Source organism: Ipomoea nil, unplaced genomic scaffold, assembly GCF_001879475.1.
Source record: "Ipomoea nil cultivar Tokyo-kokei standard unplaced genomic scaffold, Asagao_1.1 scaffold2647, whole genome shotgun sequence".
Taxonomy (NCBI): Eukaryota; Viridiplantae; Streptophyta; class Magnoliopsida; order Solanales; family Convolvulaceae; genus Ipomoea; species Ipomoea nil.
In genome coordinates, this window is record NW_017619075.1 from 289,222 (window position 1) to 308,032 (window position 18,811).

At 31.8% G+C, this 18,811-nt stretch overlaps 1 protein-coding gene across 1 annotated transcript; it reads right to left on the reverse strand.

The window, feature by feature from the left end:
- Window positions 1-5,388: 5,388 nt before the first annotated feature.
- Window positions 5,389-11,277, reverse strand: LOC109154339. Its single transcript, XM_019302154.1, has 4 exons — window positions 10,697-11,277; window positions 7,118-7,413; window positions 6,783-7,010; window positions 5,389-5,921 (listed from the first exon to the last, which is right to left on the reverse strand). The coding sequence occupies exons 1-4, from the start codon at window positions 11,136-11,138 to the stop codon at window positions 5,418-5,420; spliced, it is 1,470 nt and encodes a 489-aa protein (XP_019157699.1). The 5' UTR covers window positions 11,139-11,277; the 3' UTR covers window positions 5,389-5,417.
- Between the last annotated feature and the right edge of the window lie 7,534 nt (window positions 11,278-18,811).

Here is an 18,811-nt window from a genome sequence, read left to right on the forward strand (position 1 = left end):
GGAAGACAGTGCGACTATTTTCTATCTCAAAGATTGTAAGGCAGTGAAGGATAGAGCAGCATTGTAATTTGACCCTTGTTTCAAAGATGGTCAAAAACGGTATAAACGGAATGCTTCTGTTCGCACTTTGTATTGGAGAAAAATATTTAGTGAAAATTCCTTCTTGAAGTGAAATAGAAAAGTCTATTCAACCCCCACCCCACCCCCACCCCCCTAGACTTTTTAACTTGCACGGGACCAACAATCTCCTTAATATATTTTGTTCCACATAACTTGTCAAATAAAGAGTATTCTTGAGCAGCTCAAACTATCAAACCAACTCATAAGTTTCAGATCGACTAACCCACTCGAGCCATCGTGTTTGTCAATTTCAGGGTAATTAGACTAATTTTTTTTTTACCCTCGTGCTTAAAATTTTTAGTTTTATTTTACTCACCCTATGATTTTAGTCTAAGGTTAACATTCTTAGAAAATAGTGATATATAAGAGTTTTGATCATAAACACTATAGAGTAATCTATTATACACTTGTCGATCTCGTTAGATTAAGTCTTTAAAGATTTTATCAGTGAAATAAGAAAATACAATTGAAAAAAGGAATTAAAGCTAAAACCTTCTAGACTGAAACTAAAAGAATGGATGAATTCATTTACTCTGTAATTTTTACAAGAATAAAATTTATTTGGTGTACAAGCCTTAAGTACTAATTATGAATTTTTTCATCACCTACAAAAGAGGGATGAACTCATTTAATTTTCACATTATTTAATTTTTTCCAAAAATAAAAAATAAAATCTGCAAGAATGATCTTGTCAAAAAAAAATATCCGCAAAAATGATCTTGTCTGCTTTTTGGGGTTTCTTTCTTCATTTCTTTTTGAAAGGAGAGATTCCTAAATTCGATCAAACAATCTTTCTTTTTTTCTTTTTGACTGAAACCAGTTTTAACTAACACTATAATTGCTATAACTGACCCTTTATATTTTGCTCATAGCTTTAACTAACCTAACCAATAGCCACAACTTTATGCATTATCAAGATTCTTTTTGGAACTATGGTTAGGGTTTAGGTTTTACAACTTTTGGAAAGATTATTTTACTATAAATATTCACATTTTGTTATTACTCACACGGCCCTCTTAAAAGTTCCCATCTTGTTGGCTTGTTTCCACATTATCTAATTGAATTATTTAAAATATTTAATTAATAAGTAAATATAACTTTATTTTTTAACTCGTGATAGGTCAAGTAATTCATAAAAATTCAATTATGACAAGACTTTGAAATAAATAATTTTATATTGTATGCATTTGGGTAGTATTATTTGAAGAAAAAAAAAACTGTGACCAAGTAATAGTCACTTATAAAAATATTAAGATTGACAATAGTGACACTATTTTAACTTATTTTAGTGACACAAATTTTACCACTAATTTTTAGTATTTTAGTTACAAATACGCTGCCACTATTTTTAAAGATATCATTAACGAAGATGATGACAACAAGAAATTGAATTGTTGTTATGACTTTAATTTACACTAATGATTGTTTCAGAGTTAATTTCTTTTGTCACAAATAAATACAACATTTGTTATCATGATTGTTGTCAATACAAAGTAATTATATGTGACCACTGTTTTAGGTCACTGGTAATCATTTTTTTGAGTCAAATACAATTCTCACAAATAAGTACAACTATTGTGAGTTTGTGACTAAAGTGTTGTCACAATAAAATAATTAATTGCAACGATTCCAGTTACCACTAGATCAATATAATTTTTTGTAATACCATATTCGGTCACAAAATGTACATTTATTGTGACCAATATTGTTGGAATAAAAAGTTCTCATTTAAATACTATCCTTCCTAAGTTGTTTTTGGTTTTAGTCAGGACCTTGTTCTGAAGCTAGATTTAGTTTGTAAGTATAAAGGGTTGAGTATGGTCTAGTCATATGGGTTGGTTCAGAAGATCTCGCTAAAGACTGAAGACTCAGAAGGTCCTGGTAGTTCAGGATATAGATCAAGGCAGTTATTTGAAGATCGCGGTGAAGGACGGCTATATAAGACAATATGTCTTCTCCACTCAGTTTGATGAGCTTTAATACATTCTCCCAATAAAGGATCTGTATAACTGAGTGAGACATTTAGTAAAGGTGTTAAATTGACAAACTTGAGTAAAAGGAAGAGCTCTCAAGTTGAAACTGGTGATTGATGATATCGGGCCGAATCCACAAGAATACTTGGGAGAGTAACAGTTGAGAGGAGCCTCGACTTCTGATGCGTGCTGCATCTTAGACCATCTCTTCAAGAATCCTTTGAGACTTACTGATTGGCCAACGTCTACCTAAGGCTCGAGGAGTTCGCTCATAACACTGTACTGTGAACCTGATCTGTTATGAATGAAGAGATGAGTATTCCTTCTTGTGGTGTCTCCCAGATTTAGGAACGTATATTCCGAACTGGGTTATCAAATTCTCTCGTGTTGATCTGTTACATTTCTTGCTTTATATGTTTGAATTTCTTTACTTCTTTGTTAGAACTAGTTTTTGAACTAACCTTGTCAGGTTCAGAGTTAAGTCGTGGTTGCCAACGAATGGGTTACTTGCTCCTATAAGTTTCAAATACTGTTATCACTCAAATACTACTTTTAGTGTACGTAAACATACTCACAAAAGTCTTAAGTAATTGTGATAACTTTTCAAAAGTCATCACTACTACAGTAGTGATAGAGGATATAGTGACAACAGGTGACGACTTCAAAAATTAGTCACTAATTTCAATAGTAACCAAAATCAGTAGTCTTGGTGACAACTTCTGTTGTCACTAAATGTGAAATTTCTTGTAGTGAATTATATTGCTCTAATACCAATTGTTATGCTTAGACGTTTACCGTTGCGCCAAAAGTCATAGCTAGTAGCAAAGACAACACAACTTTATTACCTTATACTTGTATGGTAGTTAGCGCCACATTTAGGTGACATGATGCTAGACTAGGCCATTTAGGCCTCCACCCAACATGTAATTTCTTCCCCTATCGTGTAAACTCTTTTAATTTAATAATGCAATTACATGTTAATCATATTTATTAAATGGTGGCATGAAATAACAAAATTTTAAAAGAACTAATTGTGGCAAATAAGTGAAAGTCAAGAATGTAATGTGACATAAATAAAATTCAGGAGTAAAAGTTAAATTTTCTAAAGGTAAACTTGTTGTCTTAAAAAAGTATTCTTAGATAGTATATATCAAAAAAAACAAAAAAAAACAAAAAAACAAAAAAAAAAAACACACACACACACACACAAAAACGACACAGACTCAAATGGTCAACTAACCTAAAATAAGTTTATAAGCTTCGCTTTGCTAGCAACCATAAAAGTACATGAGAAGTGAGGTGCCTTTAAATTTAGGATCCAAACTTATTTAACAAAAAATATTTATATAAGGTATAGCTTTTTTTTTTTTTTTTAAGAAGTATAATAGTTTCAATTTAAAGAATTTCTCTTTAAAAAAATGCGTTGTTAAATAAAAATTCTTAACATGCATCTTATAAAAAAACGTTTAAATATTTTATTTTGTGTATAAAAGAAGTTACATATGCTAATGTGCATCATCTCTAATTGCATATATAAGCACTACTTAACTACCATGAGAAGTCAACAATCCTTAATGATATCTTTTCTTCCCAAAAACTTAATGATGGGTATACATACCAATTAAATGGAATGGTGATGATACATTATCATTGTAAATGCAATTTTAACTCAAAGAGTAATATATTTAGTGTTTTGGTTCTAATTCATTTATACAATTCGCTTGTTACCAAGCACTTATTTTAAAGAATTGGTGACACATAAATTCGTTAAAAATTAATGAATTCATAATTTACTAAATACCCGAACAAAAGAAGTTGTATATTTTAATATATATTTCTAATTTTAGATATAAGAATTACTTAATTACTTCTTGCCAACATCTTCTGTTGAGTTTATGGCACATAGTCATTTGAATGCGAGTTATATATCTTTTCTGTATAATTTACAAATTGTTACATAGAAATTGAATTTATCCTGTGTATGTACACTTAGCCTCGAGGCCCTCCACCAATGGCTATGGATTTCTTCGTAAAAAAAAAAAAAAAAAAAAAAAAAAAAAACTACTTAATTACCATGAGAAGTCAACACTCCTTAATGATGTATTTTCTTCCCAAACACTTAATGATGGGTATATATACATACGGATTAATTATCAAGTAGAGTAATGGAATGGTAATGATTATATACATAAAAAATTGACTAGACAATATTATCTTAAGAATAACATTTTTTTTTATGGCACGACAAGGAAGGACTGCGTCATTAGTCACATGAAGAAATGAAGTTCCAATAGTCAACCCACACCAATTATTCCAACAACCTGGTTTTGCAAGGTAAATGTCAATTATAGTTTGGCATGCATGCATCAGAACATTAGGATCAGATAAGCTCCATCTTTCTCTGATCTCTTATATATCCACAACTTAATTGATTACACTTTGTTTTAAGGTTTCCATGATCATGAGTTAATGGTCCAAAATGTTCTTACAATTAATTAATATACAACCACTTATATTTCTATATATAAATGATAGAAATTATTTTAATGATCCCAAAATTTCTTTAATTGTTATGTAGGATTGTAGTCATTGGTCACTTTTCTACCATTTTTTCTGCATAGACTTACTATTGTGTGTATTTCTTTTAAATGTCAGGTACAAATGAAAACTAAAATAATCGTTTTATACAAATCGTAATCAAGCTATTCCAACACCATCTGTACTTAGAAACAAGTGTAACCCATCAAATGGGTGAATTGAACCAGCCAGCACATGCAATCCAAATTGTAAATTAAAATATGATGGGGCATAAACCCACAAATTTTTAAACGTTAAATTAGTAGAGTATCACAATGTTCTCATTAAGTTTGATCTTATTTTTATAATGCACCTAATAATTTAGTCCAACTATTTCACTATACTATATTAATTATTAATTATTTTATATATAGCGCGATTTGAGTTAACAATGCATGAGAAGTCATAATCCTAGTGTGTTGAGGTCCCCTCCGCGGTTGATTCAGAGTGCCCTCCTCAATGATAAGATGAGTATCCCTAGAGCGCGAAGTTGTGTCCTTGAAGACAACTAGTTTGATTAGTCTCTGAGTACGGGGTGTGTCCCTCTTTCTTCTAAACAAAAGTCATAAATAGTCAAGAACATCTTGCACTATTTGTTGGGGGAATAAAACAAGTTGCTACCATCTAGTTATGAAGACACTTGAATAACATTGCTCTATATATTTTATTTTAATTTTTACATACTACCACCCCCCCCCCCCGCCCCCTCTCCCCAAAAAAAAAAAAAAAGGAAAAAAAGAAAAAAACTTAGACCCAATTATTTGGAAATGCAAAATTATGGTGTCTAAAGGAGAATTCCCCTGCAGTATCCCTCTCAAGCCGACTAATCTCACTCCCATCACTACTCTCTTCATCTCCAACCTCATCCTCAGGATTCAAAGGCATCACCTGATTCTCGCGCGCCAAACCAACTTCCGGCGCCGGCGGCATTACCGTCGGCGAAAACACCCGATACCTATTACTCCCACAGTTAGGAACGTTTACTGTGCGGTCCCACAGGAAAACGTGAATGAGGATAGGCACCTTGGCGTGGCGGTGCAAAGACAGCTTCTGGCTGACGGAAACCGTGTCGTAGCATCTCACGCCGCCCGCCGGAGAAACCATCCATGGAAGCACTTTCTGGTGGGAGATTCTGGAAATTACTAGAAGCTTGTTCTGCTTCGTTGCTTCCATGTACAGGTGCCTGAGACCAGATTCCTCAGATGGAGCATTTTCATCCGCTCCCATCACCGATGATATGTAGATAAATCCCTGCATGCATGCAAGTTCAAAAAAATAAAATCATAATTTGTTAAGACTCTTACATTAAAAAACTTATAAGAATCTTTCCCAAAAAAAAAAAAAAAAAAAAAAAAAAAAAACTTATAAGAAAAGAAATGAATGTAAGAGAAATGGTCAAATATACTCCGAAACTTTACCAGGACTATGTGGTCTAATGGTATCCGGGTTGGACTTCCATTTGGAAGATTGTGATTTCGAGCCTCAGTGGAGGCGTGGCTCTTTGTGTTTCAGTACTTTGAGAAAGTATATGAATAGATACTACATTCTAATAGAGCTAGTAGCATTCAAAAAAAAAAATACTCCGAAACTTTATATGATAAGTCAATCAGGTCCCCAACTTTATATGATAAGTCAATCAGGTCCCCAACTTTATATGATAAGTCAATCAGGTCCCCAAAATTTTAAAAGTTCCAATTAAGCACATCAATATGTCAATTTAGTGCACTAAAACCCAAAAATCAATTAATAATATACTTCTAGAAAAAAATCAGCGGCTGCCAACAGATGAAAGATCACCGATCACCATCTCTAGTAGTCGCCAAAGAAGGTGACCAATTGGTCGCCTTCTCCCGCGACTAGAGATGGAAACCAGTTGTCGCCTTCTCCAAATAATATGAGAAGCTAAGGCCAACAATCCCCGGTGTCAATTTTCCCAGAGGTAGCCAGAATGCCTTAACGACCTACTATTATAAGTCACTAATTAACTTTTGATTTCAATGCACTAAATTGACATATTGATCTGATATCCTTAATTACAATTTTAATTTTAAAAGTTTAGAAACCTAATTGACTTCTCTATGATCCCATGAATTTATAATGTCACGAACTAACCTCTTCTGTTCTACTGATGGCAAAACCAAGTTTGGTATCATCTTCTTTGATTTTGATTTCAACAGGAATTTCTCCACCAAGAGGGGAAAACCAGAGTCGAACTGCTCGTACAACACCAAGATCCACGCCATGGTAATCTTCAAACCCGTACAAGCTTGCATTGGTAAGATTTGATAAATCAGAGAGCGAGCCGGCATTTACACTACAAGAAGCCATTCTCCCAGATATCTACACAAATGCAGAAATGCAGATACAAACCCTAATTAAAACATATCAGCAAGTCTTTTGTATATTAGGCGGCCCAGATAGATAGATAGAAATTATTACATACATACCTTAGTGAGTAGGGATTCAGTCTGGATGTTCATGAAGACGATGGGAACGCCGGAGGCTTGAGAGGCATTAAGCCAGGCATTGGCTCTGGCAAGGGTGTCTTCGAGATCGTTGTATCGGAGAGCGGCGGCGGGTTGGTCGTCGCCGGAGGTTTTGGGGAGGAGGAGAATGGAATAAAAGCTGCTGGAGTTGGGTACTGGTAGCATCTCCGCCATTTTTCTCTGCCATGGATACGACACGAACCCATATTGAAGGGGAGTTTTTGTTAATGCATCCATCATTCTTGACGCCCTTGAAGCTGCATTATATTGCATGCATGCACATATATTATTGTTTTGTGAATATCTTATTCACACTATTTATTTTTTAATATATATTGGTGTTGACATTGGAATTTTGATAAATATGGATTAGTTTTTAATATTAGTATATTTGAAATATTTTGGATAATATTGATATTATCTTTTTTTTGAATGTGGATAATATTGATATTATCTAATTTATTGATTAGACAATATCAAAAGAGTTTAAACTTATCAAAACTCTTCTATCCTTACTCGAAAAGGCTGAATCTCCAATCTTAAGGGCCCCCACACTCAAACTCTTCTATCCCACCACTATAAATAGGAGCTCTTATCTCTATATATTCACTCTAGGAAAAATTTATAGAAACGTCCGAAGCTTTGAAGCTTATTCAGGGATCACAATAAAAATGTGATCTTGAAAGTAAAAGCCCTTCCTCCAATCCAATCATGCATGTTGATCCAAATCTGCATGGAAGATCAAGTCATTTGAACCCGGAGGCCCTTCAAAAAGAATAAGCTATATATTAAGCCCTTCTTTGAAGATCAAGCCACTTAAATTATGAAGGCCCATCAATATAATGGCGGAGTGTCCAAGGCATCCGCTTGAAGAATCAGAGGACCATCCAGAGACTTATACACACACCGCATTAATACTCGTTGTAACTAGAATTATTTTATTCAATTTTCTTTGATCACAAATTAATTGAATTATATTTACAAATTCAAAATTCAAGTTACATATCAAGTATCAATGCGACAATGCGGTGTGGGTACAAGTCTCTGAATGGTCCAATGGTCTTATGGTCCTATGATTATTCAATTGGATTCCTTGAACACTCCACCACTGACCACCACTGAAGGGCCTCAAGTGGCTTGATCTTCAAAGAAGGACTTGTATATATAGCTTGTTATTCTTGAAGGGCCTCCAGGTTCAAATGGCTTGATCTTCAATAGAGGTTTGGATCAACATGCATCAACATATATATGGAGGAGGAGGGGCTTTTACTTGAAGGGCTTGTATATATAGCTTGTTCTTCTTGAAGGGTCTCCGGGTTCAAATGGCTTGATCTTCAATAGAGGTTTGGATCAACATGCATCAACATATGGAGGAGGAGGGGCTTTTACTTTCAGGATCACATTTTTATTGTGATATCTGAATAAGCTTCAGAGTTCTTTCTATGATTTTTCTTAGGATGTGTGATTACATAAAAATGAGAGCTCATCTGATTCTTCAATTTGATGCCCTTGAACACTCCACCACTGAACGGCCTCCGAAATTCAAGTGGCTTGATCTAGAGTTTGTTCTTCCATCAATGATTGTATGAGGGGCTTTTACTTTCAGGATCACATTTTTATTGTGATCTCTGAATAATATTTTAAGAATGTTTATTATTTCCTAGGATCAATACAAAGAAATAAAAGCTCTTATTTATAGCGGTAGGATAAAAGAATTTTGATATGTTCAAACTCTTTTGATATTATCTGATTAACAAATTAATATTATCCAAAATATTTCAAATATATTTATTAAAATTTCAATGTCAACAATTGGTCAAATTAAAAGATCTAAAAAAGGATCGACCGATCCACCAATTAGTCATATTTCCTGAACACATATCCTATGCAATAAATATGATCAAGATCAGCACATAATGCATTAATAACCAGTATAAGTCTAGGTGTAACCTCTAGTATGGACTAGGGAGGTCTAAGTGTAGCTGTAACTTGTCCTTTTCCTTATAAAAGAAAAAGTTAAAAAGTCGTCCGCACATATTTAGCTCACTAGTTCAATAGACAGTATTTGAGAAAAGAGACTAAAGTTTGAAGTTCGACAAAAAATGAGTAGTCAAAAAGTTATATGCACAGATTTAACTTACTAGTTTAATAGATAGTATTCGACGAAAATTAGGTATATTTATTGTGCACATCAATATTTGATTATATCTGCTAAGTCATTAAATTATACAAGTGTAAGTCTAGGTGTAACTTGTGCTTATCCTTAAAAAGAAAAGTCAGAAAGTATCTGGAAGGAATCTCGCCATGTCGGCAAGCAAGTACTGAATATGAAACCACACTCCAAGATGCCAACAACTCGGAACCAAATTGTGACATATTCCACTTTTATTGTTTAGGTAATCAAATACTTCTAGAAATTCTTGAATTTAAGTAATTTGTCAACATTACGCTCCAAAAAGAATTAAGTATATCAAATTATTTACATTTTTTTTCATTTATAATTCTATGCATCATTTTATTTATTAACCCATACTAAAGTATGTATTAGTGTGATTTAATTACCTCTCATGTATATGTAGTTTATGAACTATTACAAAAGTCAGAGCAAAATTTATTTAATTATCATCTTTAAATAGTAGCAACTGGTTTTTTTTTTTCGAAAAAAAATGACAAAAGTATGAATTCATGTAATCATGTCTATACATGTATATATACATTGTGCCAACAACATCGTGTAAGAAAGCAACATATATTCTATTCTTAAATTTTATCAAGAAAATAAAACTTTTAATCCAACGTTTATAATTATAGTGTAGATTTAGTGCATCTTCTAATGAATATGAACAATTATGGGTTCAAATATTAATACTAGATTAATTAAATATATATAAAAAGTTAAAATCGAACAATGAAAAAAAAAAAAATCAATATATCCGAACTAACCTGAAATATAAAGCAAAATAATGTCACTGAACCAAATATATCTGAATTATTATTTGATTCAATGAATTTCAAAAAAAAAAAATTTGAATATTACCTGAACCAAATCTGCATTCACACTTACACATTTAATTCTTGAGAAATTAAACCTACCTTCTCCCTACCGGTTGAATCTCCAACCCAAGAATCCTCACACTCTGGCTTGACAGAGCATTTGGAATGATATCCATTTTAAGAACAATCTCTACTCTGTTATCGTCGAGGTTCGATCATTAGTCTCTTCTCTCAAATACTGTTTACTGAATCATTGAGCTAAACTCGTGCGGGTAAAATAAACCTACCTTATTAATAATAATTGAGAAATTAAAAATATTTAAATGTATACCTAGGAAAATGCTCCGTAATTACTGCTTCTATATCCTAAAGGAGTTAATGATTTTATACGCAATTATGCATTAAATTTCAATAATTAAATGCCCAACACCCACAGGAAAACGTTAAACAACAAAGTAGTCAACATCCACGGAAGCAATATTTAAAGAAAGGTCAACGCGAAAATTAAACCACCGGAAAAAAAATAATAATAATAATAAAACCCACCTTGCAAATCCAAGCACTCGGTCTCGCTCCGATCGGCGAACCCGACGGCGTAGTTGGGATCGTCGATGGACCTAAGCATGTACTGTTTCCGGCCGGCGGCGGCGTTGGGAACGAGGCAGGCCTGCAGCTCGGCAAACTCGCCGTCGTCGGCGCCGCGCCGGACGCGGACGTGGACGGAAGTATTCTTGAGTTTGAACGAATCGTGGAGGAGCTTCTGCAGGCCGGATTTCCCGTTCTTGAACGGCGCCTTGACGATCATGTTCCCGATTCTGAGCTCCTCCACGATATCGCCGGTCTGTAACGCGTCGCCGGTCCATTCGTCGCCTTTGGAGCTGCCTTTCAGGCACTGTATGGAGAGAACGGCGGCGGAGGAGCCTCGTTTGGAGCCGGAGAAAGAAGAGTTCGAACTGCTCGACGACGAGAATGAACGCTCCATGGGCATCTTTGGATTAGTGTTTTTAAGGTTGTTAGGTCGGAGGAAACAGGCCGGCGGCCGGCGAGATGAGAGTGAGAGAACAATAAAGAAAAGGAAGACGAGAAAATGATTAAATGAAGGATGAGTATGCAAGTTTACAAGACAATAAATAAATAAATGATTACGTGTGGAATTTTATTTCAATATTACCTGTAAATTTCTTCTTTCTTCCTATGGAATCTTTAAATTTTAAAGGAATAATGTTCAAATTGAACAATGAATGTATTTGAAAATTTAATTAGGCCTGAATCAAAAAAGTGCAATTAGCCTACTAAACACTCTAAAAATGTGCAATTAGACCACTGAATACTCCAAATGTATGCAAATACGCAATTTCACCGAATATCAGGTTACCATCAATTTTAACAGGTTACCTCCTTACGTGGCAGATGAGTTGATATTTTTAATAATTTTTTTAAAAATAGAAAAAAATTTAAAAAATAAAAATAAAAATAAAACGACTGCCGGTGGCCACCCCGTCGGTTTTTTTTTTTTAAATTATTATTAAAAATTATTTAAAATGCCAACTCAACTGCCACGTAAGCAGGTAACATGCTAAAATTGATGGTAACCTACTATCAGGTGAAATTACATACATTTGAAGTGTTCAGTGACCTAATTGCATTTTCAGATTACGTTCAGTGACCTAATTTCATTTTCAGGTTACGTTCAGTGGCCAATTTGAACCTTATTCCAATTTTAAAATATACGATAATTTCAGCCTTGGGTTGAGAAAACAAAATCCACCAATCAACTGATAAAAAATACTCTCTCCGTCCCTAATTGAGTGTCTCATTTATTTTTTGCATCATTTTCAATACAACATAACAAATGTTACTAACTTTTCAATTTTGTCCCTCAAAAGTATATGTTATTATTTGTACAAAGTACAATTGTACTTACCTCTAGAAATTTGAAAAGTCAAAAGGGTAAATTGGGAAATGTAGAGTGATAGTTATGTTCAATTTTAGAAAAATGACACTATTTTGGGACAAACTAAAAAAGAAAGATAGGTAAAATGAGACAAAAGGAGTAACTGAATTTAGATTGCACGGGCTTAGCTCAATGGTTCAGTATTCAGTATTTGAAAGAAGAGACCAAGGTTCGAACCTCAACGACAGCAGTGTGGAGATTACTCGAGTCATATCTGTTGAGCCATTGAATCATCGTAATTTACATCCTCTCAAATGTTGTGTGGGGGACCTTATTCAACCTTTAGAGAGAGAATAGCAAATAATTGAATTTAAATTCAATAATGGGTATTTTAAGTTAGAGTACCTACCTCTTGAAATTTTCTACTCTAGTACTTTTTTCTTTACATGATATTTTCTAATTGTGCAATTAACTCCTCTTTAACTAATGGTAGGATCACCCAATTAATTCATACGCACCCAATTCAATAATTATAAACTACATCATAGGAGAAAATATTTCGGAAAATTTTTAGAAAGAGAATAACATTTTCCGATCTTTTAAGTTATTCATCAGTTAAGAAGTTACAAAATTTAAGTTATTCATTTTTTTGAATAGATATAGCTATATATTTTAATTAAAAATTCAATAGGCGTTTAAAATAATGGTGGGTTATAAAATTAACAAAATGTTAGTTACTCCAATTGGTTATCGTTCAATTACAATTATGTTAACAAAATTTCACAATTATTAACAACAACAAAATTAGCTGAAATTTATTGTTGCGTACCTCTAAAAGTAATATAGAGATCAGATTAAATTAATAAAAAGTAAAATATTTCCAAAAGTCTTCGATAAGAAAGATTAGAATTTGTGAAATAATAATAATAATAATAATAATAATAATAATAATAATAATAATAATAATAATAATGATGATGAGGGCATCCTCAATAGTTGGGGATTTTTTCCCAGATTTTTGTGGGCCCTATCATCCACCTCATCATCCACTATCTCACTCAATTACAAAATCTCTTCTTCCCATTAGTTTCAAGTTTTTCACAAACTTTTTGTGGACCCACCATTTTATACCATATATTTGTATTATTTCTTTATCTATTACTCCCTCTGTCCCATTTTGCATGTCTTACTTTCCTTTTTAGTTTGTCCCAAAATGTTGTCCTCTTTCCAAAATTGAACATCACCATCATTCTACTTTTTCCCAAATTACCCTTATGACTTTTGCTTTTATTCCCAAAAGTGAAAAAGTGAAGGGCATAATTGGAAAATACATAACATTTACTTTAATTCCTTAAAAAGCGTGCAAAAAGTAAATGAGACAACCAATTCGGGACGGAGGGAGTATTATTTTAAAAATTAAAATGATAAATTTGATAACAATATTATTAATAATAATATTATTGATAATTAAAATTTTTAATTCAATTAATAAATATAAATTTAATAACAATAATATCTTAAAAAATTAAATAACATTATATTAATAATTAAAAAAATAGAAGCAATAATGTTACAAAGTTCAATTAAAAAATTAAAAAAACAAAAAACAAAAAACAAAAAGCTTGACGTTGCCGGATTTTATAATGATTAAAAAAAAAAAGAACATCAATTTAATAACAAAATTCAACCAAATGAACTTTTAAAAAAATAAACTGGCCATCTTAAAAAAAAAAAAAAAAAAAAAAAAAAAAAAAAAAAAAGAAGGTATGAAATCAGTGGCCAACGGCCAGCTTAAAAAGGGGAGAAAAAAAAAATTCTCAAGTTTCAAGCGTCCGTGCAAAGCCGCAAACTGCGCTGACATCCTTTTTCTTTTTTGTCCTTTCTCCTGCAAAATTTCTAGTTTTGCAGGAGAAAGAACTTCTTCAAATTTTGACATCCCATTTGTTAAAAACCTTGCCCCTAACTTTTCACTGTTCTAAAATCCATCCAAAATATGCTAATGGGGATGCCCTGATGATGATCAAGCGGCATAGTTGTGGCTCTCCCACCTAAAAGGTCACAGATTCAAAAAAAAAATGTATAAACATATACTATATTGTAATAGAGTCTGTAGTATTCAATAATAATAATAATAATAATAATAATAATAATAAAACAAAATTTTACACACAAATTTATATATATATATATATATATATATATATATATATATATATATAATCTTGATTGATCACTTGTAAATGACTCAAACACAAATTAGTTACTCCAAAAAAAACTCATATGTGTGTGTGAAAATACGAAAGTATACAACAAATATTACTTTCTAAATTAAAAAAATTATGAGTAATTCACAAAAAAAAAAAAAAATCAAAGATTATTATTTTTTAGATGCATATACCAATTGGTAAGCCTGACGCATGCCGAAGCTTCAGTGATGATGTCACGCTGGTGATACAAACTGAAATAATAAAATATGAAGTAGAATTAAATATCATTCCTTACCCCACAGATGGCAGTTTTATGTGAGAAAATCTTGTTAAATTTTATCAGTTTTAAATCAAAATTAATACTTTTAAAATACCAATCTCTAATATATTTAAAGCAAAATCTAGTGTTTGTTAACTACTTTTTTTTTTTTTTTTATGTAATTGTGATAGTGAATTTTTTTAAAAAAAATTTTAAATAATCAAAAAAAAAATGATAACTAGAAAATACAAAACAATTCACGTGAAATGCAATTTGGAAAGAAGATAAACACAACATTTAGTGGGGAAGTCACTAAATATAAAATTGAATATGGATATAAAGAAATTTAGATATTTTGGAAGAAATTTAGATATTTTGTTTGGTTTTCAACAAAGCTTAACAAACAATACTAGACTGTAGTGAGTATAGATAAGGTCGTGAAGGGTTGAAATCCATAAGTTATCCATTAATTACTACTTGCGACCAGTCTCTTTCATTGTGCCCTTCAATTAATGAGCAGCAAAAATAAAATTATATGTCTCTCCATCTGCAATTACTGTTTCTTTCCTTGGCTGAATGCTGATTAATCAACTACATTTTATTGGTTTCTTAGACGTTACGTTATTAGAATTTTTAATTTTTAAATTTTAAATTTTAAATTTCTTAGCTTGCTTACAAAATGCAAAATTTATTATTGTCCAAATGACCCATTAGGTGAGAGGATAAGTGTATTTCGTGTGCACAAGGAGCCACCCCCACAAGAATGGTGAAACTCCAACACTGTGACTACCCGAGCTTAATCCTGCGTCTTTGCCCACAATTTTCCACCAAAAATTAATTGAGCTACCCGTGCGGGCTCAATCTAGTTTCTGAATGATGTATGTGTTTACTTGGTCTATCTAGGATTAATTAAGGGTGCGTTTGGAAACTCGGAAAATGACTTCTGAAAAATGTTTTTCGGGAAATGAGTCATTTTTCAGAAAATATTTTAATTTTTTATGTTTGGCTACACAACTGAAAATTGTCTTTTTGTGTTTGGTTCATTTTTCAGAAAATGAGTAGGAAAATGGTAAAAATTGTATACTTCAACATTTTAATTATTTGATATTTTTGATAAAGAAATCCTTTTGTTAATAGCACTCATTAAGCATTGTGGACAAGTTTGAATGTTTATATATATGTGTGTGTGTATAGCATGTAAATATATATAAATACATATTGTAAATATATATAAATAAATACCGTATATTTAAATACATACCGTGTGTGTGTGCGTGTATATATATATGAATTCACATACTTTCTAGCAAACTAAAATCTTCTGCTGTGCAAAACTCTTGATAAATTTGCTTTTCAAAAAGTTTTTTGTTTTTTTTTTGTTTTTTGTTTTTTGTTTTTTTGTTTTGTTTTGTTTTTTTTTTTTGTTTTTTTGTTTTTTTTCTTTTTTTTTTTTTTTGGGAATTCTTTCCAAAAGTTTTAAAAACTCTATTCAATCCCCTCTCTAGATTTTTACTGACCTTGGACCAACATTTATAAAGCTAAGTTAAAACATACTGATAGAAATATTGGAAACGATTCAATAATAGGAACTCGGGGCCTGGGAGTGCATAGCCCGAGGCCTAAGAAGATAATCGGAGCAACTCAAGAAGGGCCCCGGACTTGGAGCCTGCCTCCGGGCTCGGAATGGTAGGCCTTGACTTAGTCTCCCGGCCCACCATGTGGACCTTAATTGATTTAATCTCATGGCCCACCACATTTCTAGCTAGATTGGTTGGGTTTCTTTCTTGTATAAATAGCTATTATCTAGCCTAGACAAATCATGTTCAAGATCATTAAATAATGATACTCAATTTCTCTACAATATAGAACGTGTTCTATTATATTACAATCTACTTGTAATCTTCATACATTGATCAAGAGAAATATTATTGCAATATTACAATATTATTATCCTTTATATTTTTACCCCTTTCATATTCTATGCAAACTTATCAATACGTATAATATATATATATATATATATATATATATATATATATATACACCGGGTCAATTAGTTCCATCACATACACTTTTAGAAATTAAAATTGAAACAAGTTTTGGCAAATGAATTTAAACTAATATATAAAGATTCTTATAATTCATCCGAATAAGTGTTAGACTCTTTATAGAAGGTCTTGAGATCAAATTTATTTTGTATGTAAAAGAATTTTAAATAATTATATTCTTAGCTTACAAGTTTATTTTATTTTAAAAGGAGAGATAAAAGTAATATGGGTCTAAGCTAGACCCAACATGGCCACGTATACAGGACTGTTTTTGTGCTAAACTATTGGCCCATACACAATAACAAGTGGGCTATGCCTAGGCGGGTCCCATGCCAATTCATGTGAACCTAGTTCACATTGTACAACAATTTGCCCCCATTTCCCGTCAGGGCTTCTACTTGTACTTAGTTTGGGGCAAATTATATTGTGGAGCGCTGTCCACAATGTATTGTGGTCCAGTCATCAAATATATATTGTATTTTTATTTTTATACAATTACAGTATCATTTTGATATAACTACATTTTTGGTAGACAATATATACTCAAATATGTGAAATTGTTATTCAGTTTCATTTTGTATACACTGCAGTTTCAATTCAACACAACTACAGTTTCATTTCTCTTCAATTGCAATTTCATTTGATAATATAATAAAAATAATACGTGAGACAATGTCAGTTTAGATACACTATAGTGTCTATTATTTTGGACCATGGTCCACAGTATAATTGCTGTTACTTTGGGTGCCCAACTGCAATCGTTATGCGTTGGACCCGTGTCCAGCATGCTTGCTGGACACGGGTAACAGTGCCTAACGGCACTGTTATCTCTTTTTTTTTTTTTTTTTTTTTTTTTTTTTTTTTTTTTTAAATTTCAGACTCCTTCGTTATAGGAGTATATGTTCATAATTTTATTACTATATGTTAATAACTGGACATTCATAACTCCATAACTGTACGTTCATAACTCTATAACTGTACATTCATAACTCCATAACTGTACATTCATAACTCCATAATTGTAAATTCATAATTTTCGAAGCTCTATGTTCACAATTTTAGAGCTCTATGTTCATAATTTTATCACTATATGTTCATAATTCTAAGTTCATAATGTTAGAGCTCTTTGTTCATAATTCGATCAATAACTGTACATTCATAATTCCATACTGTAGATTCATAATCTCATAACTGTAGATTCATAACTCTATAACTGTACATTCATAACTCCATAACTGTACATTCATAATCTTCGAAGCTCTATATTCACAATTTTAAAGCTCCATGGTCATAATTTTATCACTATATATGTTCATAATTGTAAGTTCATAATGTTAGAGCTCTGTGTTAATAATTTCATAATTGCATAACCGTACATTCATAACGGCATAACTGTACATTCATAACGGCATAACTGTACATTCATAATCCAAAAAAAAAAAAAAAAATAACGCCGTTAACGGCAAAACGCGCACGATTTTTTTTTTTTTTTTTTAACTAAATGACGCGTTTTTTTTTGAAAAACGACATCGTTTTGAGCCGAATTGTGGACACGGGTCCAGGGCATAATTTTGCCGCCCAACTGTACGTGAGCTGTGTCATAATTTTGAACAAGAGGCCCAGAAGATATCAAAATCAAGCCCAATTAGATTTGCTGGGCAAATTATCAATCGTTATTTTTATAATTATTGAATTATATATTCATAATTATAAAGCTATATATTCATAATTTTTAAACTTTATATTCATAATTATTGAATTTTATATTCACAATTACAGAACTCTATACTCATAATTACTGAACTATATGTTCATAATTATAAAGCTATATATTCATAATTTTTGAACTTCATTTCACAATTATTGAATCTCTATATTCATAATTATAGAACTATATATTCATAATTTTTGAACTATATATATTCATAATCATGAATAGTTTTGGAACCGTGTCCACCTTGCAAGGTACGTGGACACGATTTCACAGCATAATTTATACCATGAACCAAGATCCACTTGTATTGTGGACTCTGATTCAAAATAACATTCAAATTATGTGTCTGCAGTTAACATAACATATTATGTGTCTGCATTTAATGCGAATTATGTGCCTGTAAATAAATTGAACGCATATAATATATTAACTACAAATACATAATATATATGTTAACTACATGTACATAATATGCATATATGTTAATTATGTGCCTGTAATTAACAAATTATTTGTTAATTATGTGCATATATAATACA

Coding starts and splice junctions, on each gene's coding strand:
- LOC109154339 (XM_019302154.1), bottom strand. CDS start 11,138: ATGCCCATGGAGCGTTCATTCTCGTCGTCGAGCAGTTCGAACTCTTCT. Junction 7,414..10,696: donor CGAGTGCTTGGATTTGCAAG/GTGGGTTTTATT, acceptor AATATAATGCAG/CTTCAAGGGCGTCAAGAATG. Junction 5,922..6,782: donor CCATCAGTAGAACAGAAGAG/GTTAGTTCGTGA, acceptor GCATGCATGCAG/GGATTTATCTACATATCATC.